Raw genomic sequence first — 27,173 nt, forward strand, 5'->3', positions numbered from 1 at the left:
GAGCCCGCTGTTGGGTAGGGACTGTCTCTGTATGTTGCCAACTTGTACTTCCCAAGCACTTAGTACAGTGCTCTGCACACAGTAAGCGCTCAATAAATACGATTGATGATGATGATGACTGTGAGCCCCATGTGGGACAGGGGCTTTGTCTAACCTGTTATGCTTGTATCCACCCCAGTACTTCGTGCAGTGCTTGGCACACAGTAAGCACTTAACAAATGCCATAATTATTAAGTGGCAGAGCCAATATTAGTATCCAGGTCCTCTAACCCCCAGGCCCATGATCTTGCCGCTAAGCTCCACGCTGTTGTAGTAGCCAAAATGGAACGGTAGTAATTATGGTATTTATTAAGCGCTTTGTGTGTACCAAACATTGCATTAAACGGTGAGGTAGAACCAAGATAATCAGGCTGGACACAGTCCCTGTTCCACATGGGGCTCGGACAACCTGATCACCTTGTAACCTCCCCAGCGCTTGGAACAGTGCTTTACACATAGTAAACGCTTAATGAATGCCATTATTATTATTATTATTATTAGAAGGGAAAGCAGGTATTGAAATCCAATTTTACAGATGGGGAAATTAAGACAGAGAGAATAATAATAATAATAATGGCATTTGTTAAGCGCTTACTATGTGCAAAGCACTGTTCTAAGCTCTGGGGAAATACAAGGTGATCAGGCTGTCCCACGTGGGGCTCCCAGTCTTCATCCCCATTTTACAGATGAGGTAACTGAGGCTCAGAGAAGTTAAGTGACTTGCCCAAGGTCACAAGCAGACGTGTGGCGGAGCCGGGATTCGAGCCCATGACCTCTGACTCCAAAGCCCGGGCTCTTTCCACTGAGCCACGCTGCTTCTTGAGGAGGAGAGAAGGAATCAAACGGTCAGTGGTATTTATCAATTGAAGCAGCGTGGCTCAGTGGAAAGAGCACAGGCTTTGGAGTCCGAGGTCATGGGTTCGAATCCTGGCTCCGCCACATGTCTGCTGTGTGACCTTGGGCAAGTCACTTAACTTCTCTGAGCCTCAGTTCCCTCATCTGTAAAATGGGGATTAAGACTGTGAGCCCCCTGTGGGACAACCTGATTACCTTGTAACCTCCCCAGCGCTTAGAACAGTGCTTTGCACATAGTAAGCGCTTAATAAATCCCATTAAAAAAAATAAAAATAAATAAAAAAAAATTGTACACCACGTGCACAGCACCACACTGAGCTCTTGGGAGATTACAATATGATAGAGTCGGTGGCCAGGTTCCCTGCCCACAAGGAGCTTAGTAATAATAATAATAATGATAATGATGGCATTTATTAAGCGCTTACTATGTGCAAAGCACTGTTCTAAGCACTGGGGAGGTTCCAAGGTGATGACGTTGTCCCACGGGGGGCTCCCAGTCTTAATCCCCATTTTACAGATGAGGGAACTGAGGCCCAAAGAATAATAATGATAATAATAATGATGGCATTTATTAAGTGCTTACTATGTGCAAAGCACTGTTCTAAGCGCTGGGGAGGTTCCAAGGTGATCGGGTTGTCCCACGGGGGGCTCCCAGTCTTAATCCCCATTTTACAGATGAGGGAACTGAGGCCCAGAGAATAATAATGATAGTAATAATAATGGCATTTATTAAGCGCTTACTATGTGCACTGTTCTAAGCGCTGGGGAGGTTCCAAGGTGATGGGGTTGTCCCACGGGGGGCTCCCAGTCTTCATCCCTATTTTCCAGCTTAGTACAGTGCTAAGCGCGTAGTACAGTGCTCTGCACACAGTAAGCGCTCAATAAATACAATTTAATGAAAGAAAGGAGCTTACAGTCTAGAGGGGGAGACATTAAAATAAATAAGGGATATTTACATACGTGTCGGGATGAGGGTGGGGTAAATATCAAATGTTTAAAGGCTACGGATCCAAGGGCGTCAGCAACTCAGATGAGAGAGTAGGGGAAATGGATTAGTCAGGGAAGGCTTCCTGGAGAAAACATGATTTTAATAAGGATTTGAAGTATTTTAATAAGGAGAGTGGCACAATGAAGAGGGAGGGAGTTCCAGGACAGAGGGAGGATGTCGGCAGGGGATCGAGGTTCAGTAAATAGGTTGGCATTAGAGGAGCAAAGTGAGCATGCCGGCTTGCATGAGGACTCCTTCTCCAGACTCGAAGCTTGATACGGGCGGGGAATGTGTCTGCTAATTCCGCTGTATTGTATTCTTCCAAACGTTTAGTACAGTGCTCTGCACAGTGCAAGCCCTCAATAAATACCATTGATGATGAGGATGGTATTTGTGAAGCGCTTACTACGTGCCAAGCACTGTTCTCAGCGCTGGGGGAGATACAAGGCAATCAGACTGTCTCACATAATAATAATAATAATAATAATAATAAGAATAATAATAATGGCGATGGTGTTTGTTAAGCGCTCAGTGATGGATCAATTGCTTGAACAATGAGGTAAGATAGACGGGGGCGAGCCGATTGAGTGCTTTAAAGCTGAAGGGAAGGAGTTTTTGTCTGAGGCGGCAGTGGATGGGCAAGACCACACTGCTTCACTCATGGAAGCATGTTTTAATAATAATATCATAATATAATCACATATATATATAATCATATATATAATATATCATAATATAATATCATGTTTTAATAATAATATCATGTTTTAATAATAATTTTGGTAGGCATTAAGCGCTTACTATGTGTCAAATAGTGTTCTAAGCACTGGGGTGGACACAAGTTAATGAGGGTGGACGCAGTCCCTGTCATCATCAATCGTATTTATTGATGTATATATGTATATATGTTTGTACATATTTATTACTCTATTTATTCATTTATTTTACTCGTACATATCTATTCTATTTTATTTTGTTAGTATGTTTGGTTTTGTTCTCTGTCTCCCCCTTTTAGACTGTGAGCCCACTGTTGGGTAGGGACCGTCTCTATATGTTGCCCATTTGTACTTCCCAAGCGCTTAGTACAGTGCTCTGCACATAGTAAGCGCTCAATAAATACGATTGATGATGATGGAGACTCTGCGCCTCCTGATGCCCCACCCTCCCTTTCGAAGAGAAAGGGAAGCACAACTCAAGCCCCAATTTGTTATTTTCTCATGAGGTAGGATTTTGGAGGTCACTTGTAACTATTTTCTGGCGATCAAGCCATTCCAGTGGAGAGCCTCAAAAAAAAAAAGATTAGTAATTTGAAATAATTAGAAGAATCTAGAGTGCTTATCTTACCTCCCATGATGGTGACCTTGGAAATCATGGAACCTTAGCTTCCTTTTTTTTTTTAAGAAAGTAAAATAAACACTCTATTGCGAAGAAGAAATTAGATAGCAACCAGCAAGGGTTTGTGTAGAACCATTCTAAACAACTTCGACCTAATTCCTTACCTTGGTATATAAAGTGCAGCTTTTTAATCTCTTACATCTTGATATTAGTTAGGCATTTCGTTTTGTTTTTCTTAGCGTGCTCAATAATAAACTGGAAAAATATTATCAAAATCACAACCCTCCTCGGTGGCTCAACTGGTTAGAAAATGGTACACAGGAGTTACAATTGGGGCAAACTACGCATTAGTGTTTAATAAATATATGGAATGACTGAATTCTTTAATCCATCATTTTTAAGAGTTGACTTATTACTTTTATTAACCATATGAATATGAGCTGTAGAGTTGTGTGGTTAAAACCATGACGGTTAATAGCGGAAATCAGATTGGTGAATTGGAAAAACAGCTAGAAGCTTGCAGAAGGCCATTCGGAAAAGTTGTGTTGGGTAATAATAATAATGTTGATATTTGTTGATGATGATGATGATGATGTATATATGTATATATGTTTGTAAATATTTATTACTCTATTTATTTTACTTGTACATATCTATTCTATTTATTTTATTTTGTTAGTATGTTTGGTTTTGTTCTCTGTCTCCCCCTTCTAGACTGTGAGCCCACTGTTGGGTAGGGACTGTCTCTATATGCTGTCAATTTGTACTTCCCAAGCACTTAGTACAGTGCTCTGCACACAGTAAGCGCTCAATAAATGCGATTGATGATAATGATGATGGCATTTGTTAAGCGCTTACTATGTGCAAAGCACTGTTCTAAGCGCTGGGGGGATACAAGGTGATGAGGTTGTTCCACACAGGGCTCACAGTATTCTTCCCCATTTTACAGTTGAGGTAACTGAGGCCCAGAGAAGTTAAGTGACTTGCCCAAGGTCACACAGCTGACAGTTGGAGGAGCCAGGATTTGAACCCATGACCTCTGACTCTTCTAGACTGTGAGCCCACTGTTGGGTAGGGACCGTCTCTATATGTTGCCAGCTTGTTCTTCCCAAGCGCTTAGTACAGTGCTCTGCACACAGTAAGTGCTCAATAAATACGATTGAATGAATGAATGAATGAATGAATGATTCCAAAGCCCGGACTCTTTCCACTGAGCCACGCTGCGCTTACTAATATGTTTTGTTTTGTTCTCTGTCTCCCCCTTCTAGACTGTGAGCCCACTGTTGGGTAGGGACCGCCTCTATATGTTGCCAACTTGTACTTCCCAAGCGCTTAGTCCAGTGCTCTGCACACAGTAAGCGCTCAATAAATACGATTGAATGAATGAATAATGAATATGTGCCAAGCACTGTTCTAAGCACTGGGGGGGATACAAGGTAATCAAGGTTGTCCCACGTGGAGCTCACAGTCTTAATCCCCATTTTACAGATGAGGTAACTGAGGTCCAGAAAAGCTAAGTGACTTGCCCAAAGTCACACAGCAGACAAGTGGCCGAGCCAGGATTAAAACCCATGACCTCTGACTCCCAAGCCTGTGCTCTTTCAATCAATCAATCAATCAAGTGTATTTATTGAGCACTTATTGTGTGCAGAGCACTGGACTAAGCGCTTGGGAAGTACAAGTTGGCAACATATGGAGACAGTCCCTACCCAACAGTGGGCTCACAGTCTAGAAGGGGGAGACAGAGAATAAAACCAAACATACTAACAAAATAAAGTAAATAGAATAGATATGTACAAGTAAAATAAATAAATAAATAAATAAATAGAGTAATAAATATGTACAAACATATATACATATATAGAGGTATAATAATAATAATGGCATTCGTTAAGCACTTACTATGTGTAAAGCACTGTTCTAAGCGCTGGGAGGTTACAAGGTGATCAGGCTATCCCACGGGGGGCTCACAGTCTTAACCCCCATTTTACAGATGAAGGAACTGAGGCACAGAGAAGTTAAGTGACTTGCCCAAGGTCACACAGCAGGCAATTGGCGGAGGCAGGATTTGAACCCGTGACCTCTGACTCCAAATCCCGGGCTCTTTCCACCGAGCCACACTGCTTCTCTTATTTCTGGGCAGTAAAACCAAGAGATTCAGTGTGTAGTTTAAAAAGCAAGGGCAACACTCGGAAGCGAAAAAGGGAGTCTAGCACCGAGAAACTGTTGGAGGATTCTTCCATTTCGTTTAATCAGTCCGTGATACGAATTGAGTGCTCACCCTGTCCAGAGCACTGTACTAAGCGCTTGGGCACTCAGCACTCCCAGACCATTACTGGACCCCGTTTCAGAACTAAAGACGAGCGGGAAGCACTTGGAGAGCATTCTGAAGGGAGGTGTTAAGTTGTTTAAAAAGTTGGGGAAACAAAAAACTTAGCAAAAGTTGAAAATAACTGGAATTATTCAGCCTTGACAGCCAGACTTGCTTTGGAATCTGGCAGGGTCCATGTCCTCCGATCGTATCGAGGCTTTTGTCTTCTCTGGAGGTCCTCGATCAATAATCAACAAGACCCCTTATTGAGCACTTACAGTGGGGGAAACACTGTCCTATTCTCTAGAAAGAGTATATTGGATAATGATTTTTGGCACGATCTCCGCCCCACAGCGTAAGAACGGGGAAGGCGGATATCTAAGGAAAGAGAGTGAAATTGAAAAAGAGAAATAAGAATCAATGCGTCAGTAAAAGTAATGGCTTGGGGGGTGGTTTATGGTATTTAAGCACTTACTATGATGTGCCAGGCACTGTACTAAGCACTGGGGTAGTTACAAGTTGATGATGAGGTTGGACACAATCCTCGCCCCACAAGGGGCTCACGGTCTTAATCCGCATTTTGAATGAATGATTATGATTATGATTATGATTTTGAATGAATGATTATGAATGATAACAGAATACATATATTCTGTTAATATGTTTGGTTCTCTGTCTCCCCCTTCTAGACTGTGAACCCACTGTTGGGTAGGGACCGTCTCTCTATGTTGCCAAGGTGTACTTCCCAAGCGCTTAGTACAGTGCTCTGCACATAGTAAGCGCTCAATAAATACGATTGAATGAGTGAATGAATTTTGCAAATGAGGGAACTGAGGCCCAGAGAAGTGAAGTGACTTGCCCAAGGTCACCCAGCAGACAGGGGGCGGGCCCAGAATTAGAACCCAGGTCCCGCTGTCTCCCAGGCCTGTGTTCTATCCAGTAGGCCACGCTGCTTCTCTACAGCTTGAAGCAGTGTGGCTCAGTAGAAAGAGCCTGGTTTTAGGAGTCAGAGGGCATGGGTTCTAATCCCGGCTCCGCCACATGTCTGCTGTGTGACCTGGGGCAAGTCGCTTCACTTCTCTGAGCCTCAGTTACCTCATCTGGAAAATGGGGATTAAGACTGTGAGCCCCACGTGGGACAACCTGCTCACCTTGTATCCCCCCAGCGCTTAGAACAGTGCTTCACACATAGTAAGAGCTTAACAAAATGCCATCATTATTACAGTTGATTATTAGTTAGCGGGGAGAGTTCCTGGTTTCCTCGTTGCATCACTGCTTCAGTCTGGGCCACCCTGGTCATCATCAATCGTATTTATTTATTGAGCGCTTACTATGTGCAGAGCACTGTACTAAGCGCTTGGGAAGTACAAATTGGCAACATATAGAGACAGTCCCTACCCAACAGTGGGCTCACAGTCTAAAAGGGGGAGACAGAGAACAAAGCCAAGCATACTAACAAAATAAAATAGAATAGATATGTAGAAATAAATTAAATAAATAAATAGAGTAAAAAAATATGTACAAACATATATACATATATACAGACTCAAACAGGTCCAAACAGACTCAACTTTCCAACATCTTGATTGTTGTTGGGCAGTTTCTGCCCGTGCCCCAGCGAGCCAGGCAGGGGTGAGGGGCTTCCCCAACCATTTGGCCTCGCCCCCCGACTTCCACATATCCGTCAATCAGTGGTCCTTATTGAGGGTCTACTCCGTCCAAAAAAACTGCGGAAAACTTGGGAGAGTGCAGTGAATAAGTGACATGGACCCTGCCTTCAAGGAGCTTACAATCTAAGAAAGAGAATAGCTGCCGCAAGCCACTCACAAGTAGTTGTTGCTGGAGAAAAAAAAAACGATATTATGGGTGTTGATACAAGAAAAATGGAAGAATAAGTAGATTCACCGTACCTCGTTCTCGCCTGTCCCGCCGTCGACCCCCGGCCCACGTCATCCCCCGGGCCTGGAATGGCCTCCCTCTGCCCCTCCGCCAAGCTAGCTCTCTTCCTCCCTTCAAGGCCCTGCTGAGAGCTCACCTCCTCCAGGAGGCCTTCCCAGACTGAGCCCCTTCCTTCCTCTCCCCCTCGTCCCCCTCTCCATCCCCCCATCTTACCTCCTTCCCTTCCCCACAGCACCTGTATATATGTATATATGGTTGTACATATTTATTACTCTATTTATTTATTTTACTTGTACATTTCTATCCTATTTATTTTATTTTGTTGGTATGTTTGGTTCTGTTCTCTGTCTCCCCCTTTTAGACTGTGAGCCCACTGTTGGGTAGGGACTGTCTCTATGTGTTGCCAATTTGTACTTCCCAAGCGCTTAGTACAGTGCTCTGCACATAGTAAGCGCTCAATAAATACAATTGATTGATTGATTGATTGATAAATTTGTATAAGTCACCTTGCCCGCTCTGATTTCCAACTACCACCCAGCCCGCACACTTCGGTTGTCTAATGCCAACCTACTCTTGTCTTTTGCCGTCGAGTCGTCTCCAACCCATAGCGATGCCATGGATGTGTCTCTCCCAGTACACCCCAGCTCCATCTGTAATTTTTCTGTAGTATATCCCACGTACTCTTGTCTTTTGCCAAATGGAAGAGATTTCCAGGAGAGAGGGATAGGCTTCTAAGAGGGTGTCAAATGGGGACAGTCCTCAAGCATCCTTTGTTTTGGATGGAAGGAAGCAGGAGAGCTGCTCTCTTAGTTTGTTTACCAGGAAAGCTGGGATCTTCAGAGTGCACAAGAACTGACCACATTCTCCCTTTTTTATGTTGCCAACTTGTACTTCCCAAGCGCTTGGTACAGTGCTCCGCACACAGTAAGCACTCAATAAATACGATTGATTGATTGATTGATTGATTTTGCCATAGAAGCAAGGTGGCTCAGTGGAAAAGAGCCCGGGCTTTGGAGTCAGAGGTCATGGGTTCAAATCCCGGCTCCGCCACTTGTCAGCTGTGTGACTTTGGGCAAGTCACTTCACTTCTCTGGGCCTCAGTTCCCTCATCTGTAAAATGGGGATGAAGACTGTGAGCCCCACGTGGGACAACCTCATGACCTTGTATCCCCCCCAGCGCTTAGAACAGTGCTTTGCACATAGTAAGCGCTTAATAAATGCCATTATTATTATTATTATCGAGTCGTCTCCGACCCATAGCAACACCATGGATGCATCTCTCCCAGGACACCCCAGCTCCATCTGTAATTGTTCTGTAGTATATCCATATATTCTTCTTGGTAAAAATACGGAAGTTGCCCACCATCTTCTCCTTCCACACAGTAAACTTGAGTCTCCACCATGGACTCTCTCCCGTGCTGCTGCACGGGAGATTTTGGTGGATTTTGACCTGTAGCAGATTGCCGGCCACTCGCCAGCCACTGGCCAAGCTAGGAATGGACTGAGTGGGCATCTGCTTGACTCTCCCTCCCGTAGTCAGACTGGTAGAGGACTGGAAACTCTCGAGATGCGACACTGAGAGGGGTCTCAACCTACTCATCAGCAGCAGCAGCATCAATCGTATTTATTGAGCGCTTACTGTGTGCAGAGCACTGTACTGAGCGCTTGGGAAGTACAAGTTGGCAACATATAGAGACGGTCCCTACCCAATAGTGGGCTCACAGTCTAGAAGGGGGAGACAGAGAGCAAAACCAAACATATTAACAAAATAAAGTAAATAGGATAGATATGTACAAGTAAAATAAATAAATAAATAGAGTAATAAATATGTACAAACATATATACAGGTGCTGTGGGGAAGGGAAGGAGGTAAGATGGGGGGGATGAGGTACTCCCGTACCTCAGTCTTGTCTACCTCCCCACCTCTGGCCTGGAACACCCTCCCTCTTCGTATATGACAGACCATCACTCTCCCCACTTTCAAAACCTTGTTGAAGGCACATCTCCCCCAAAGGCCTTCCCCATTTCCTCATTTCCCCTTCTCCCACTCCCTTTTGCGTCGCCCTTACACTTGGATCGGTTCCTTTTATTCACCCTTCCTTCAACCTCTCAGTGCTTATGTACCCATCTGTAGTTAATTACATTAATGCCTGTCTCCCCCTCTAGACTGTAAGCTCGTTGTGGGCAGGGAACCTGTCTACCAAATCTGTAGGGAAGCGGCATAGCTCAGTGGAAAAAGCAGTCAGAGGTCATGGATTCTATAATTCCAGCTCCGCCGCTTGTCACCTGTGTGACTTTGGGCAAGTCACTTCATCATCATCATCATCAATCGTATTTATTGAGCGCTTACTATGTGCAGAGCACTGTACTAAGCACTTGGGAAGTACAAATTGGCAACATATGGAGACAGTCCCTACCCAACAGTGGGCTCACAGTGTAAGTGGGCTCACTTCTCTGTGCCTCAGTCACCTCATCTGTAAAATGGGGATTATGACTGTGAGCCCCATGTGGGACAACCTGATTACCTTGTGCCCCCTCAGTGCTTAGAACAGTGCTTGGCACATAGTAAGTGCTAAACAAATCATCATTATCATCATTATTATTATTATTATTATTACTCTCCCAAGGGCTCTGCACAGAGTAAGAACTCAAAAATGCGATTAATTGTTAATTGATATTTACATTAATGCTTTAGGAAAGTAAAAATAAATGCTATGGGCTGCTTTGGGGTGGGCAGGAGCTGGGAAGGTGGACCTTAATAAGGGAGTGATTCCTGGAGGAGGTAGGTTTTCAGGATAGCTTTGAAGATGGCACATTTGAACGCGCAGGCAGGGTATGAGGTAGAAATTGGAGTTAGATCCGTCAGATATTAGGTGCAGTGAGAAAGTTAACTGGTTAAGAATAAAGAGGGAAAACCATTACCCCAGAGTACCGGAGTCTTGAAGGCACTAAGCAGCATCTCCATAATTTATTTATTATATTTTATATTAGATTTTATTTGTTACCATCCGTAATTCATTTATTTATATTGATGTCTGTCTCCCCCTCTAGACTGTGAACTCATGGTGGGCAGGGAATGGTCTATATTGACGCTATTGATGCCTGGCTACTTGTTTTGCTTTGTTTTGTTGTCTGTCTCCCCCCCCTTATCAATCAATCAATCAATCGCATTTATTGAGCACTTACTGTGTGCAGAGCACTGTACTAAGAGCTTGGGAAGTACAAGTTGGCAACATATAGAGACAGTCCCTACCCAACAGTGGGCTCACAGTCTAGAAGGAATAGACTGTGACTATATAGACTTATATAGACTGTGAGCCTGTTGTTGGGTAGGGATTGTCTCTGTTGCTTGTGGAATTGTACTCTCCCAAATGCTTAGTACAGTGCTCTGCACACAGTAAGCACTCAGTAAATACGATTGAATGAATAAATGAATGTCTGCCAACTCTGTTGTACTCTCCCAAGCACTTAGTACAGTGCTCTGCACACAGTATGCGCTCAGTAAATACAATTGAGTGATAGATTGATGTCTTGGCTTCTGCCATCCCTTCACATTCCCATTTGCTTTGGACATTTTGAATGTGAATCTGCCAGAAACCTGGGGAATAGACAGGCTAACTGGTCCCTTGAGATCCCTCCCAGTGAAGATTCTTTGGTGCTATGAAAATTCAGGCTTAGAATCTGTTTTGAAGGGGGTTACTTCCTCTGCGGTGTGAAAAACTGCCAGACTGTAGTCTCTGGGGATTGCTTTGAAATACTAGTTTCCCAGGCTGAAGATGTTCTCCTTGCTTCTCCACTGACCTCACTCTGTCTCTTAATAATAATAATGATAGCATTTATTAGGCGCTTACTATGTGCAAAGCACTGTTCTAAGCGCTGGGGAGGTTAACAAGATGATAAGGTTGTCCCACGGGGGCTCACAGTCTTCATCCCCATTTTCCAGATGAGGTAACTGAGGCCCAGAGAAGTTAAGTGACCTGCCCAAAGTCACACAGCTGATAAGTGGTGGAGCTGGGATTTGAACCCATGACCTCTGACTCCAAAGCCCGGGCTCTTTCCACTGAGCCATGCTGTGTCTCTTGCCTTCTCCTTCACCTCCTCCCACAGCCTCGTCATCAGGGCTTCCAGCCTCTCTCAGGTCTGAACCGAGCTTTCCAGGACAGGGTAGACACTCACGCTTTGAAATTCATTCATTCATTCAAACGTATTTATTGAGCGCTTACTGTGTGCAGAGCACTGGACTAAGCACTTGGAAAGTACAATTGGGCAACAGATAAAGACAATCCTTACCCAACAACGGGCTCACAGTCTAGAAGGGGAAGACAGACAACAAAACAAGTAGACAGGCATCATTAGCATCAAAATAGATACTGTTTATCTACTTTCATTCATTCATTCATTCAATCGTATTTATTGAGCCCTTACTGTGTGCATAGCACTGTACTAAGCGCTTGGGAAGTACAAGTTGGCAACATATAGAGGCGGTCCCTACCCAACGGCGGGCTCACAGTCTAGAAGGGGGAGACAGAGAACAAAACAAAACATATTAACCAAATAAAATAAATAGCATATGTACAAGTAAAATAAATAGAGTAATAAATACATGCAAAAGATCACTATGGCTTAATTATGAAGTAGGATTTGTGCCCTGCCAAGCACAAAATGAGAGTCAAAGGTCATAGTGGAGAAGCAGTGAGGCCTAGTGGAAATACCAAATGCCTGAGAGTCAGAGGACCTGATCCCAGTTCTGCCACTTGTCTGCTGTGTGACCTTGGGCAAGTCACTTTACTTTTCTGTGCCTCAGTTACCTCATCTGTAAAATGTGTTCTTGGATGTCCTCCTGTCACCTCAAATATAGTATCTTCTAGTATCTATTTATTTATTAAAGGTGTAACCATCTTTAATAAAATAAATAGAATAATAAATATGTACAAATATACACAAGCGCTGTGGAAGGGGACGGGGATAAGGCAGAGGGAGGGAGTAGGGGCGATGGGGAGGGGAGGAGGAACAGAAGAAAAGGGGGGCTCAGTCTGGGAAGGCCTCCTGGAGGAGGTGAGCTCTCAGTAGGACTCTGAAGCGGGGAAGACAGCTAGTTCATTTCTGGGATTACGAAGGGAATCTTCATGAAGCAAAATGACATTTCTTAGTCACTCACTATGTGCCACGCACTGTATTAAGCGCAGGGGTAGATACAAGCAAATCAGATTGAATTTAGTCCCTGTCCCACATGGGGCTTATAGTCTTAATCCCACTTTAGAGATGAGGGAACCGAGGTCCAGAGAAGTGACTTGCATAAGGTCACACGGCGGACAAGTGCCGAAACTGGGATAAGAACCCAGGTCCTTCTGGGTCCCAGGCCCGTGCTCTTTCCACTAGACAATGCTGTTTCTCATTTAAATTATTTTCCAAAATACTGGTCAACTTCAGTAGTGGAAAATATGTGTTAATCTTATGCACTTAACGCATTTATAACAGGACAAATCACCAACAGTTACTTAAACTTTACCAGCCTTCCAAGTTTTCATCTTCATGGCTCTCTCTGGACCTACTTTTATGTCCAGAAAAAACACACTTCCAAGATAATGAAGAGAAACGTAATAAAACATTTAAGTATGCATGCAGAGATCAGTAAAATGTTGCAGGCCACACTTTATAGTGATAGAATTATTCATTCGTTCAGTCGTATTCATTGAGTGCTTACTGTGTGCAGAGCTATATATCAAGCGTTTGGGAGAATACAAAATAACAGTAAACAGACACATTCCCCACTCACAATGAGCTTAAATGAAGGTATGTTAAAATTGACATGACAGACTAGCCTACCATTTAAATTTTATCATCTCTGCAAATTTTTAAAACCATTTGACGCCTTTCTTTATATGGCTATTTGGTAGGTTTCACCAAAAATGGTGCCGTGTACTTGTAGAAATGAAATGGCGATCGTTTAATGACACTATTTTATTTTTGATTGTTTTTATTCTCAGAAGGGGGAACTGGTATGACGGAAAGAGCTGATATAATTTTATTTGAATGTTACAGGAAAATCCAAATCCTCATATGGCATTCCAGAAGGTTCCGCGGCCCACTGAGGGATCACACTTGCGAGTACATATTCTTCCATTTCCCAAAATTAACGAGACTCGGGTTCAGGAGTTACTACAAGACGGATTTGCCAAGAACCAAATTACACCTCCTCCCTCTCGGGTGGAAAAGAAATGTGTTGTGCCAGCTGGTCTCCCTGTTGGTGAGTTTATTTGGGCCTCTATTGACTATTGAAATGAAACACTTAATTGACAGTATTCCGTGCAGGAATTTTTTTTTTTGCGTGGTATTTGTTACGCTCTCTCTGTGTGTCAAATTTTGTTCCAAGCACTGAGATAATTACAGATTAATTCTGTCAGACACAGTCCGTGTCCCACCGCCAAGGGCTCATAGTCTAAGTAGGAGGGAGAGTAGTTATCGTGTCCCCATTTTACAGTTGAAATTGAGGCACAGAGAAGGCAAGTGCTTTGCCCAAGGTCACACAGCAAGCAATTGGCAGAGTCAAAATTAGAACCCAGATCCTCTGCCTCCAAGGCCCGGACTCTTTCCACAAGGCCCCTCAACTGAGGAAAATTGGTGTTTATTGACTAACAGAAAGTTAAGAATGTTGAGAAAGGAGGGGAATTCTAAAATTTTAAGTGATTACAGTTTGAGTGGGAAAATAATAACATTTACTAAGCACTTCCTGTGTGCAGAAAACTGTAGTAAGCTCAGGAATTAGACATGGTCCCTGTCACTTTGGGAGCTCCCAGTTTAAGGGATGAATTTGTAATTTTGTAATTTTATTATTCATAGAAAAATAGAGTTCTTCATTTTTTTAATCCACCCGAATAGGGGAAGAAGAAAAGTCTTAGAAATTTAATTTTGAAGCAGTGCCCTTATTTTTCAGTGGGTTTTTTTTTGTCTTGTTTTGGAGCCAGGGCTGGGGGAATTAACTTTTCCTCTTTCATCATTTGCTAGTTCATAGGGCCTGGTTAAGTGCTTTCCTCAGCTGTCTGTGGGAATCCCACTTGAATCCAAGAGAGGTGCAGGGGATTTCAGGGAAGAGCACACAGTCTTCTCCGTCCAATTTTTGGTTCCAAGGCCCCGTCCACATCAATCTTATAAACCATCCTCGTGTGACACGAGGCACGTGTCGCAGTGTGGACCGAAGGAAGGTGGTGGTCGGTGGAGCGGGATGAACCAGTTAGGGGCCCATTCATTCAATCATATTTATTGAACGCTTACTGTGTGCAGAGCACTGTACTGAGCGCTTGAGAAGTACAAATCAGCAACATATAGAGATGGTCTCTACCCAGCAACTGGCCCAAGGTATGGCCCTTAAGAGTGTTGGGAAAGCCGGGGAATTCTCAAATTTTAAATGATTACATTTTAAATGGAATAATAATACAGGGAAGGCCTGGGGGAAATGAAGCATGACTAAGACGTGCATTGGTCATTGGGCTGAGAAGAAGCCAAAAGGGCAGATCCAGAGGAGGAGACCAGGCAGAAATCACAGGATATTGGCCAAACCATCCTGGGCTAACAATAGCTCAAGTAGGACTCATCTAGGGATCTCGCGGTGGAGGGTGAGAGACGCTGACCTAGGACGATGGAATGGACTTAACGGGGTTTAATCGTTTGATTTTAAAACCAAACACCGCGCTAAAAGACGTAATTGGAGAAATGCAGCCAAAGAAGCTGCTGACATTAAGTTTGGGTTAAAAACGAAATAAGTAATTGCATAGTGTCCCCCTTGATTCTGAAAGTAGATATTTACTAAGTAGGAGAAGCAACGTGGCTTAGTGGAAAGAGCATGGGCTTGGGAATCAGAGCTCTAATCCCAGCTCTGCCACTTATCAGCTGTGTGGCTTTGGGCAAGTCACTTAACTTCTCTGTGCCTCTGTTACCTCATCTGTAAAATGGGGATGAAGCCTGTGAGCCCCACATGGGACAACCTGATTACCTTGTATCTACCCCAGCGCTTAGAACAGTGCTTGGCACATAGTAAGTGCTCAACAAATACCATTATTATTATTATTATCATCACTATTATATTTATCATTAGTTTTGCTGTTGTTTTACTATCATTACCTCTGATTTTGCAAATTGAACACGCACGGATTTTAGAAAGCAGCCGCTAAACCAAATGCCAGTACAGCCCTCTTGATTTCAGTGGGTATTTAGCAGCCATTATAGACTAACTGTGATGGGTAAGTTAAAAAAACTTCAAAGTTTCACCAAGTTTGCCATGTAGATGGAGAAAAGAAAACTGTGAACAGTAACCATGTTAAAATAACTTTTAAGAAATATTTAATTAAGTTGCGTGAGTTCAAACAAATCATAATTTTGTTCTTTCCCCTTTTTTTCAAGTTTCCATAATGGATAAAGTGACTACGGTTTTCAACAGTGCACAAAGGTTAGAAGTTGTTAGGAACTGCATCTCATTCATATTTGAAAACAAAGTTTTGGAGACCGAAAAGGTAATTTTTAAAAGTTAAAGGACACTTACTTAGCAGTGCTGTTTCCAAGTTGAACCACAGATTATTCTGACCATCTGACCTCTCCACAGCTCTCGTCAAATGTATTTAATTGTTTTTGTAATGTCCATTTCTTCTTGGTTCCCTTTAAACAGACCACAGTATTTAAGAAATAAAATTACAAAATGCTGTTGTGATTCTGATGAGTCTTTACTCAGCGTTATTGTTTATTTTTCCTTAATTTTGCAAGCCCAGTGATCAAATATGATTTTCCAAAGGCTTCTTAGAAGTCTTGTTAAAAGTTTCAACGTTTTTATTTATGATGTAAGCATAGTACAGCCTCAGCCCTTGGTTGAACCATCGTTTCCTAAGAAGTGTTTGCACTTTTCACTAAAGTTCATCCTCAACAGTTCTGAAAGTACAGGAATATCATAATTTAGCTGTGTCTGTAGAATGGAACAATGGTTAATAGGCAGATATAAATTACTCTGTGTCCTGTCATGAAAGTGTTATATTTGGCTTTCCTCGCATGTATCAAGGTCAGTACTTTCAGTGTCTGAAACTACTCCCTGGTGGTATTAAGCATTTTAGGAGGAATATTCACTCTTTCAGACTACTAAGGATTTCTTACTGCATTGCTGGCTAATCCCAGTGCAATAAGCAATTTCCAAGGGAAGAATTGGGGTCATTATTCCTGCCAAAGAAACAGGGCCCAATATCTGTGATATATCTTTCTGGTGCTTTTTTTTTTTAAATGGTATTTATCAAGTGCTTACTATGTCCATTCATTCATTCAATTGTATTTGTTGAGCGCTTACTGTTAGCAGAGCACTGTACTAAGTGCTTGGGAAGTACAAATCAGCAACATATAGAAACAGTCCCTACCCAACAATGGGTTTACAGTCTACAAGGGGAAGAGCGACAACAAGACAAAACAAGTAGACAGGTGTCAATACCATCAGAATAAATAGAATTATAGCTATATACGCATCATTAATCAAAATAAATAGAGTGATAAGTACAAATAAATACAAGTGCTGTAGGGAGGGGAAGGGGGTAAGGCAGAGGGAGGGGGTGATGGGGAAGGGAGGAGGAGAGGAAAAGGGGGGCTCAGTCTGGGAAGGCCTCCTGGAGGAGGTGAGCTCTCAGTAGGGCTTCGAAGGGAGGAAGGGAGCTTGTTTGGTGGATGTGTGGAGGGAGGGCATTCCAGGCCAGAGGCAGGATGTGGGCCAGGGGTCGATGGCGGGACAGGCAAGAACTAGGCACAGTGATGAGGTTAGTGGCGGCAGAGGAGCGGAGGGTGCGGGCTGGGCTGGAGAAGGAAAGAAGGGAGGTGAGGTAGGAGGGGGCGAGGTGATGGACAGCCTGGAAGCCAAGAGTGAGGAGTTTTTGCTTGAACTGACGATTTTCGAGGAGGGGAGAGACATGCCCAGAGCGCTTCTGCAGAAAGACAATCCAGGCAGCAGAGTGAAGCGTATACTGAAGCAGGTAGAGACAGGAGGATGGGAGATCACAAAGGAAGCTGATGCAGTAATCCAGTCAAGATAGGATGAGAGATTGAACCAGGAGGGTAGCGGTTTGGGTGGAGAGGAAAGGGTGGATCTTGGCGATGTTGTGGAGGTGAGACCGGCAGGTTTTGGTGACGGATTGGATGTGTGGGGTGAATGAGAGAGAAGAGTCAAGGATGACACCAAGGTTGCGGGCTTGTGAGACGGGAAGGATGGTAGTGCCATCCACAGTGATGGGAAAGTCAGGGAGAGGACAGGGTTTGGGAGGGAAGATAAGGAGCTCAGTCTTGGACATGTTATGTGTCAGGCACTTTACTGAGCACTGGATTAGGTACAGGGTGGACACAGTCCATGACCCACCTGGGGCTCGCAGTCTTAATCCCCATTTTGCAAATGAGGGAATTGAAGCACACAGAAGTGAAGCAACATGCTAAAGGACACCCAGCAGGCTAGTGGCCCAGCCAGGATTAGAACCCAGGGCCTTCCTACTCCCCGGTCCGTGCTTTATCCTCCAGGCCCCGCTGCTTCTCAATTTTCAGTCGATGCCTTTAAATCAAGATGGTAATCTTCCACTAGCTTCATTTTTCAGCCGACTCGTTCACCACCACCAAGTATCAGTGGCTGATCACTCTATGTTGCATTTAAATTTTCCGATCCGTTATTTTTGAAAGCTATTTCACAAGCACTTTCTAAGTTAACTCATTAAGATCTGACCACCCTTCGGGGTAGTCTTATCTGCAGTGTTTTTGTGAAGGAGCCAGCCCTCTGGGACCTCAGGAAAACTCATTCTGTTCTGGTCACTTTAATAAGAAGAACTTTTGTTTCCTCCAGACCCTGCCAGCCGCCCTGAGAGCCCTCAAAGGAAAGGCAGCTCGACAGTGCTTAACCCAGGAGCTAGGGTTGCATGTTCGGCAAAACCGGGCAATATTGGACCATCAGCAGTTTGACTACATAGTCAGGATGATGAACTGCACTTTACAGGTATTTTACCTTTTTCTCTAATCTTTAGCTGTTGTCTCTACTGTGGAATCCGTTATGTGGATTTAATAATGAGCTTGTCTTATGCTGTTTGAGTCATCTCCGGCCCATAGCGACCCCACGGACACATCTCTCCCAGAATGCCCCGCCTCCATCCGCCGTCATTCTGGTAGTGTATCCATAGTTTTCTTAGGAAAAAGGTGGAAATGGTTTGCCATTGCCTCCTTCCACGCAGTAAACTCGAGTCTCCGCCCTCGACTCTCTCCCATGCTGCTGCTGCCCAGCACAGGTGAGTTTTGACTTGAAGCATATTGCCTTCTGCTCGCTGGCCACTGGCCAAGCTAGGAATGGAATGGGTGGCCTCTGGTTGACTTCTGCAGTCGAGACTGGTAGAGGACTGGAAACTCTCCAGGTGCAACTCTGAGAGGCTAATAATGAGCGACCAGCACTCAATCACCTTGACCTCTGTTACTATACCTCCCTGCTTTTCTACTACAACCCCACCTGCAACTTTGCTTCTCTAATGCTCACCTCTTCACTCTACTTTGATCTCGTCTATCTCGCCGCCAGCCTCTCGCCTGGAGCCAAATCACTCTGCCAACCTTCAAAACCTTATTAAAAACACATCTTCCTCCAAATGGCCATCCCCTTATTTCCTCTTCTCCCACTCCCTTCCATGTTGTCCTTGCATTTGCACCCTTAATTCACCCCTCCCTCAGCCCCACGGCACTAGTGTCCATGTCGTAAATTGATTTATTTATACTATTACTAATAATAAAAGTGGTATTTGTTAAGCGCTTACTATGTGCCAGGCACTATACTAAGAGCTGGAATGAATACAAGTAAATCAGGTTGAACCCAGTCCCTGTCTCTCGTGAGGCTCACTGTCTCAATGCCCATTTTACAGATGAGGTAACCGAGGCCCAGAGAAGTGACTTGCCCCTAGTCTCACAGTGGACAAGTGGTGGATCCAGGATATCCAGGATTAGAACCCATGGCCTTATGACTCCCGAGCTCTATCCACTACGCCATGCTGCTTCTCAATTAATGTCTGTCTCTCTCTCTAGACTGTCAGCTCATTGTGGTCAAGAAGCGTATCTACCAACTCTGTTATATTGTCCTCTCTCAGGTGCTTAGTACAGTACCGTGCACATAATAAGCGCTCAATAAAACCATTGAGGAGCAGCGTGGCTCAGTGGAAAGAGCCCGGGCTTTGGAGTCAGAGGTCATGGGTTCAAATCCCTGCTCCGCCAATTGTCAGCTGTGTGACTTGGCCAAGTCACTTAACTTCTCTATGCCTCAGTTACCTCATCTATAAAATGGGGATTAAGTCTGTGAGCCCCACGTGGGACAACCTAATCACCTTGTATCCCCCCAGCGCTTAGAACAGTGCTTTGCACATAGTAAGTGCTTAATAAATGCCATCATCATCATTGATTGATTGAGTTCTTAAACCTGGCCAAACAAAAGGATTGAAGTACTACTATATACATCACTTTCTGATGAATTAATTACTGGTAGTCAGTAGTGGCATATGCATTAAGTCTCTTTTTTATCTATATTGTAAAGTGAAACGCTACCCAAGTAGCAGGAAGATACTTTGGCTTAGCACTGATAAAAATTCTCCAACTAGGCTTCCATGACTTCTCTGTCTCCACCCCAGAGCAGCGCTCCAGCAGCAAAGCCCACCTCCGCCCCGCTGTCCTGACCTGGCACTTTAGCTAGAGGGATATTATTAATAATAATAATAGTGATAATAATAACGATAATGATGATGATGTTTGTTAAGGGCTTATTATGTGTTCTAAGTGCTGGGTTAGAGACAAGCTAATCAGAGTGGACCACAGTCCCTGTACCTCGTGGGGCTCACATCCTTAACTGCCATTTTACAGATGAGGTAACTGAGGAACAGAGAAGCAAAGTGACTTGTCCAAGGTCACCCAGCAGACAAGTGGTGGAGTCAGGATTAGAACCCAGGTCCTTCTGATTCCCAGGCCCGTGCTCTATCCACTAGGCCTTGCTGCTTCCTAAGGGTTGGGTGAGAGTCACCTTTCCTGATGTAAGTCCTCATTTTCCCTAAACCGCCCTCCTTTCTCCATCCCCTGTATACTTGGCTGAGTGCCCTTATGCACTTTGATACTCCCCGCAGCCCTACACAACTTACGTACTTATTTTTATACTCCCCTATTTCTCCTAGGTGTAATTTATTTGAGTGTTTGTCTCCCCTTGTTAACTGTAAGCTCCTAGTGAGCAGGGATCGCATCTACCAACCCTCTTGTATTGTACTTCCCCAGCTGCTTAATATGGTGCTCTGCACACGATAAGCGCTCAATAAATCCCATTGATTAATGAGAAGCTGCAGCAGAAAAACAGCAGAAGGGAGGAGAATTGCTTAAATATGTATCAGTGCACTGATCCATCAATTAATGGTATTTAGTGAATGCCTGCAGAGCACTGTACTAAGCACGGGAGAGTACACTAGCAGTAATATGATATTCTGATGACACCTGTCCACATGTTTTGTTGTCTGTTTCCCCCTTCTAGACTGTGAGCTCGTCGTTGGGTAGGGACCGTCTCTATATGTTGCCAACTTGTACTTCCCAAGCGCTTAGTACAGTGCTCTGTACACAGTAAGCACTCAATAAATACTATTGAATGAATGAGTGAATAATGGTATTTGTTAAGTGCTTACTATGTGCCAAGCACTGTTCTAAGCACTGATAATAGTAATAGTCATGATCCCTGGCCCCAGTGTGACAGGGAAGAGAGATGCAAAATAATTTAGATTGGAGGAAAAGTGGTAAAGCACCTGAGTCGAATGTGGATAAAAATGCTCCTGGTTGTTGTGATGGTTGAGTGGATTTAACTGAAAGAGAAGGAAAATTAATTAGGGGAAGCCCAAAAGTGGGGATTTCCTCTTTGAAGGTGGGCAAATCTGTGGCCTAGAAGATATGAAGAGGGTGGGGGGTCCAGAGAAGCGGGGCTGGTGCTCATTCCAACTTCAAAATGGGGCGAGTGGAGATGACTTCAAATATATGGCCTTGTAAAGTGAGGGAATTTGAGTCAAAGTTCTGGAGAGTTGATAGGTTTTCTCAAATTCCAGGAAGATGTTCAATCAACCACTGGTATTTATTAGATGGGTACTTTGTGCAGAACACTGTGCGAAGTAGCGTGGCGTAGTGGATAGAGCTTGGGCCTGGGAGTTAGAAGGTCATGGGTTCTAATCCCGGCTCTGCCACGTGTCGGCTATGTGACCTTGGGCAAGTCATTTCGCCTCTCTGTGCCTCAGTTACTTCATTTCTAAAATGAGGATTGAGATTGGGAGCCCCATATGGGGCAGGGACAGTGTCCAACTCGATTTTCTTGTATCTACCCCAGCACTTAGTACAGTGCCTGGCACATAGTAAGCACTTAACAAGTACTATTATTATTATTATTATTATTACTACTACTACTATTACTACTAAGTGCTTGGAAGAGTACCAACACATTTAGTGAGCTGATCCCGACTGTCAAGGAGCTCACAGTCTAATGGAAATGATGGATATAAATTTCATCGGCTAGACTAGACTATTTAGAAACCCCACCCAGTGATAAGTACCATTTTGTTAACTGGTTTTCTTGAAAAATACTGAGGTCTGTTTATAAAACCAATACTCTGTTCTATTCTTGAGTACTTAATTAGTCCATTAACTCACAAGCCTCTTTGGGAATGAATAATTGACACTCTCAGACCTAGATTAATTGTAGGATTCACTTGAAGAATTCCTTCTTTCACTAACTTAAGACTTATTTATTCATGCAAACACCTTTAGATATTTAGAAATTTTTCAATTTTTAAAACATCCATGGTCTCCTGTCATGTCTATTAATTTTTTTTTTTGCATTCACTCTTTATCCTTCTGTTCCGCGATCATAGTATAGTCTGTGAAAGTCTTTAATGTATAAATTATTCCCAGTGTGGTTGTAATGAAAATTAATTGCATATTCAGGAGCCCCAAATTAGAACAACCATTTCTAACACATTATTAAAATATGCAGCACTTGATTCGTGGCCTTCACATGAGCAATTTGATCTGCTTAAGTTCCCTTTCAAAGACTACTTTTGCCAGAACTTTTATAGCTTAAACTTTAAAAGTCTGCAACTTGACATCTACATTTAATGTTGTAAAGTTAAAGATTGAATGACAGCAAAAGATCCTTCTTCCTGGATATCAATACAATAGTTCAAGTCATTCAGTTATTATTTCATGATTTAGTACCTATTTCTTTCCCCATTTTCATTGGCTTTCCAACCATTTCACTCTACTGGAACTTGCTGAACAGCTGGTTACAGTTGATCTTTTTTGAAAAAAAGAAAGGAAAGAAGTGGAAAAACAGTTACAAGATTTCTCCTTTCAAAGCATCATTTGTCATCTTTCTGTTTTTGCTTCTCCGAAGAGTAACATCTTCTCTTTTGCCCAACACGTTGAAAATTTGTTTTTAGGAGTCCATCTAGCTGCACCTGCCCTCTGGATTAACCTGTTCTAATCTCGCCCCTACATAATCATTTGGGATTTTATATATATATATTTATATATAGTCCTTCTTAGTGAATTGACCTTAAGTCCAGTTTTTAAAGCTTTTCAATCACCCTTCACATTCCTGTATCACTTTGAGTTTAACCTTCCTGGCATCTCATTTCCCTATTTCTTCCTCTTATGATTGTTATAGTGTGTTCCTTTGATGATAATAATAATGATAATTGTGGTATTTCTTAAATGCTTACTCAGTGCCAGGTACAAAGCGCAGGGTGGATACAAGCAAGTAGAGTTGGACACAGTCCCTGTCTCATCCCCATTTTACAGATGAAGTAACTGATGCCCAGAGAAGTGACGTGACTTGTCCAAGGCCACACAGCCGACAAGTGGCAGAGCAGGGATTAGAACCCATGACCTCCTCACTCCCAGGCCCGTGCTCTATGCTTACCAAACCAGTTTTTCTGAAGGATAATCAGCTTTCTACCCACTGGATCTTTCTTACTAGTGACCTGGACTGGTTAAAATCTGCTTTTCTATAATCCATTTGCTTTATCTTGCTGACTTTTCTCTTCGTTTCCCCTAGGATCTTAAATATGAGTATCTTGTGATTGCTTCCAAGGTTTCCATCCATCTCCTTCATGAATTCTTCCCTGTTCGTAAAACTCAAATCAAGAACATCTGTCCTAGTTGATTCTTCTACGTTCTGAACTATATTTTCTTCATTGCAATCCAAAAACTTGATAAAAAGTCTGTAGCCCACTGAATTATTTTTCTAGCAGATACGCGCATCTTGTTTTCCCTTTTCTCTAGGGAAAATTTAATGAGACACAACATTTGGGTATTATTTTGTTTATCTAGTTCTTTTTATGCCAAGTTGATAAAAAGAAATGGTTTAGAAAAAACATGGCCTTTTCTGTATGTCACTTCTTTCTACCACTCTAAAGGATTAGTTGCTTATTGGAGAACCTTCAATCAAGGTTATGTATCTAAACATTGTAAATTGCTGGGATCACTTAAAACTCAGACTAATGAAAACTATGATAAAAAGAACATGCATCAGGAATTTTATTTACATTTCAGTAGCTATAGGATAGAGCATTTGTATGATCATGATTCTAATCAAGTTTTGTGAAAGAGTAGGAATTTTTCAAATTTCATAAAGAGCAAACGCTAGGAATAAATATTTTGGAGAGTCTCTCTGATGGGTGCAAAGGTGTTCACTTAATAAGACAACTCTTGTAATTCCATATCGCTAGAACTTTATTTTATAATCTAGGCTTAGCTTTTGGTGGATTGAAACGTATTATTTGTGACCAGAGTTAAAACTATTATGCTGTAGGAGTTAAAGAAAATTTATCATAGCTTCACATTTCTGATAACTCAACTTAAGGGTTGTCTGTCAGTTTATGGACCCTGGCAGGGGGAGGTGGAGGGATGTTTTTCCCACTGTGAAATTTAATCGACGTGCTTGTTTATGTGCAGTTTTTTGTTGCCTGGGAAAGTCATTAAATTAGGAAGATACAAAAGTATCAAAGTATTAGAATACATTCACATGAAAACAGCAGCAGCATGGCATAGTGGATAGAGCACGGGCCTGTGAGTTAGAAGGTCATGGGTTCCAATCCCAGACTGAGCCCCCTCCTTCCTCTCCCCATTCTCCCCCTCCCCATCCCCCCCGCCTTACCTCCTTCCCCTCCCCACAGCGCCTGTATATATGTATATGTTTGTACCTATTTATTACTCTATTTATTTATTTTATTTGTACATATTTATTCTGTTTATTTTATTTTGTTAATATGTTCTGTCTTGTTGTCTGTCTCCCCCTTCTAGACTGTGAACCCGCTGTTGGATAGGGACTGTTTCCATATGTTGCCAACTTGTACTTCCCAAGTTCTTAGTACAGTGCTCTGTACTACAGTACTTACTATCAATCAATCAATCGTATTTATTGAGCACTTACTGTGTGCAGAGCACTGGACTAAGCGCTTGGGAAGTACAACTTGGCAACATATAGAGACAGTCCCTACCCAACAGTGGGCTCACAGTCTAAAAGGGGGAGACAAAGAACAAAACCAAACATACTAACAAAATAAAATAAATAGAATAGATATGTACAAGTAAAATAAATAAATAAAGAGTAATAAATATGTACAAGCATATATACATATATACAGGTGCTGTGGGGAAGGGAAGGAGGTAAGATGTGGGGGTTGGAGCGGGGGATGAGGGGGAGAGGAAGGAGGGGGCTCAGTCTGGGAAGGCCTCCTGGAGGAGGTGAGCTCTCAGTAGGGCCTTGAAGGGAGGAAGAGAGCTAGCTTGGCAGATGGGCAGAGGGAGGCCATTCCAGGCCCGGGGGATGACGTGGGCCGGGGGTCGATGGCGGGACGGGCAAGAACAAGGCCAGTGAGGAGATTAGCGGCAGAGGAGCGGAGGGTGCGGGCTGGGCTGGAGAAGGACAAAAGGGAGGTGAGGTAGGAGGGGGCGAGGGGATGGACAGCCTTGAAGCCAAGGGTGAGGAGTTTCTGCCTGATGTGCGGATTGATTGGTAGCCACTGGAGATTTTTGAAGAGGGGAGTAACATGCCCAGAGCGTTTCTGGACAAAGACAACCCGGGCAGCAGCATGAAGTATGGATTGAAGTGGGGAGAGACATGAGGACTACAGTCAGCACTCAATAAATACGATTGAATGAATGAATGAATAATTATTATTGTCATTGTTTGTGGTGCAGACAGATACTATGAGCTCATTATCAACCAAATCAGCATTTGCAACCATGAGCAAGTCATTTAACTTCTCTGGGCCTCAGTTACCTCATCTGTAGAATGAGAATTAAGTCTGTGAGCCCCATGTAGAGGTGAACTGTGTCCACCATGATTACTTTTTATCTACCACAGTGCTTAGAACACTGCCTGGCACGTGATAAGCACTTAAATATCATCAATAACAAGAAGAATCCCTCGTGGCTCAGTGGAAAGAGCACAGGCTTTGGAGTCAGAGGTCATGGGTTCAAATTCTGACTCTGCCAATTGTCAGCTGTGTGACTTTGGGCAAGTCACTTAACTCTGTGCCTTAGTTACCTCATCTGTAAAATGGGGATTAAGACTGTGAGCCCCCATGGGACAACCTGATCACCTTGTAACCTCCCCAGCACTTAGAACAGTGCTTTGCACATAGTAAGCACTTAATAAATGCCGTCATCATCATCCCTAATCCAGTTTTCAGCCATCTACCTAAAATGCATAGTGAAAGCACATGCAGTGGAAGAACTGCATATAAATTTATAGAGTGAAATCATGGGGATGTAGAGCTGTTTTTAGGGATGTTCTCTGCCAAAATGCAGTGCTTTAAACGAAAACAGTCGCCCACAAAGCATACACACAATTCGACTACCACATTTTTTGCCAAGTTCACATTTCAACCACGTGCTTTAAATTGGCTTTCGTAAGCAATAGGAGCGGGAGTAGAAGCCGCATTCGGTAGCCCTCTCTTTAATGCAACAGAGCTACAAAATGCACAAATCTAAAATTCCACAATGTTTTTTTATCATTTTTACTAGCAAAACCATTTAAATGTGAATCCTTCATAGCAATAGCAATGATGATGGTTAAAAAGTATTTGTTCAGGTGTGAAATGCATGATTTAAAGGCCAATTTTGGGGGGGAGCGTGTTACAAAAATGCACAAAGTTCATTTTTTAGCAGTGTAATTGAATTTATAGCTTAGTTGTTCCTTGACTTTCACTTCTTTCCTATGCTGTGGCTTCTGCAGAATAATCTGGACCTGTATTTAAAAAAAGAAAATCCATGTCGTCATTTGAACGTGAATCAGGGGAAGCCTGTATGTTTGTGTTCAAAGCAGTCCATGCTCTAAAATAGAACATCTTCTTAGTTTTGTTCCTGGGCTAAATGCATACGCTTGCCAAAGGCCCTAAGTAAAATAATATTTTATACAAGTTTTGTAATAGACTGCTCAGAACACTTTGTATTTTGTGTCTCGTTAACTAGCTAAAATATACTTTTCAATCTTGCCTTTTCAGAGGGAGGAAATGTCCGTTCCAAGCCAATTCTTTTGGCATTTCCCCATCTGCCTCTCTCTGTTCTATCCTTCCTTAATACCCTTAGTACCTACACATCTTGTGAGATTCATCGATTCAGTCATATTTATTGAGTGCTTACTTTGTGCAGAGCACTGTACTAAGTGCTTGATTCTCATTGGGAACAACCAGGTGAGTCTCG

General features: G+C 43.0%; 1 protein-coding gene across 4 annotated transcripts in view; it reads left to right on the forward strand.

Moving 5' to 3' along the window:
* SBF2 (SET binding factor 2) overlaps positions 1-27,173 on the forward strand; it is a 586,574-nt gene that overhangs the window by 410,716 nt on the left and 148,685 nt on the right. For all 4 annotated transcript variants that reach the window (XM_038765198.1, XM_038765199.1, XM_038765200.1 and 1 more), the window contains exons 14-16: positions 13,470-13,674; positions 15,825-15,934; positions 18,271-18,420. In XM_038765198.1, the coding sequence (XP_038621126.1) occupies positions 13,470-13,674; positions 15,825-15,934; positions 18,271-18,420 (465 nt within the window). The remainder of the gene's footprint in view (positions 1-13,469; positions 13,675-15,824; positions 15,935-18,270; positions 18,421-27,173) is intronic.

Source organism: Tachyglossus aculeatus, chromosome 22 (genome assembly GCF_015852505.1).
Source record: "Tachyglossus aculeatus isolate mTacAcu1 chromosome 22, mTacAcu1.pri, whole genome shotgun sequence".
NCBI lineage: Eukaryota > Metazoa > Chordata > Mammalia > Monotremata > Tachyglossidae > Tachyglossus > Tachyglossus aculeatus.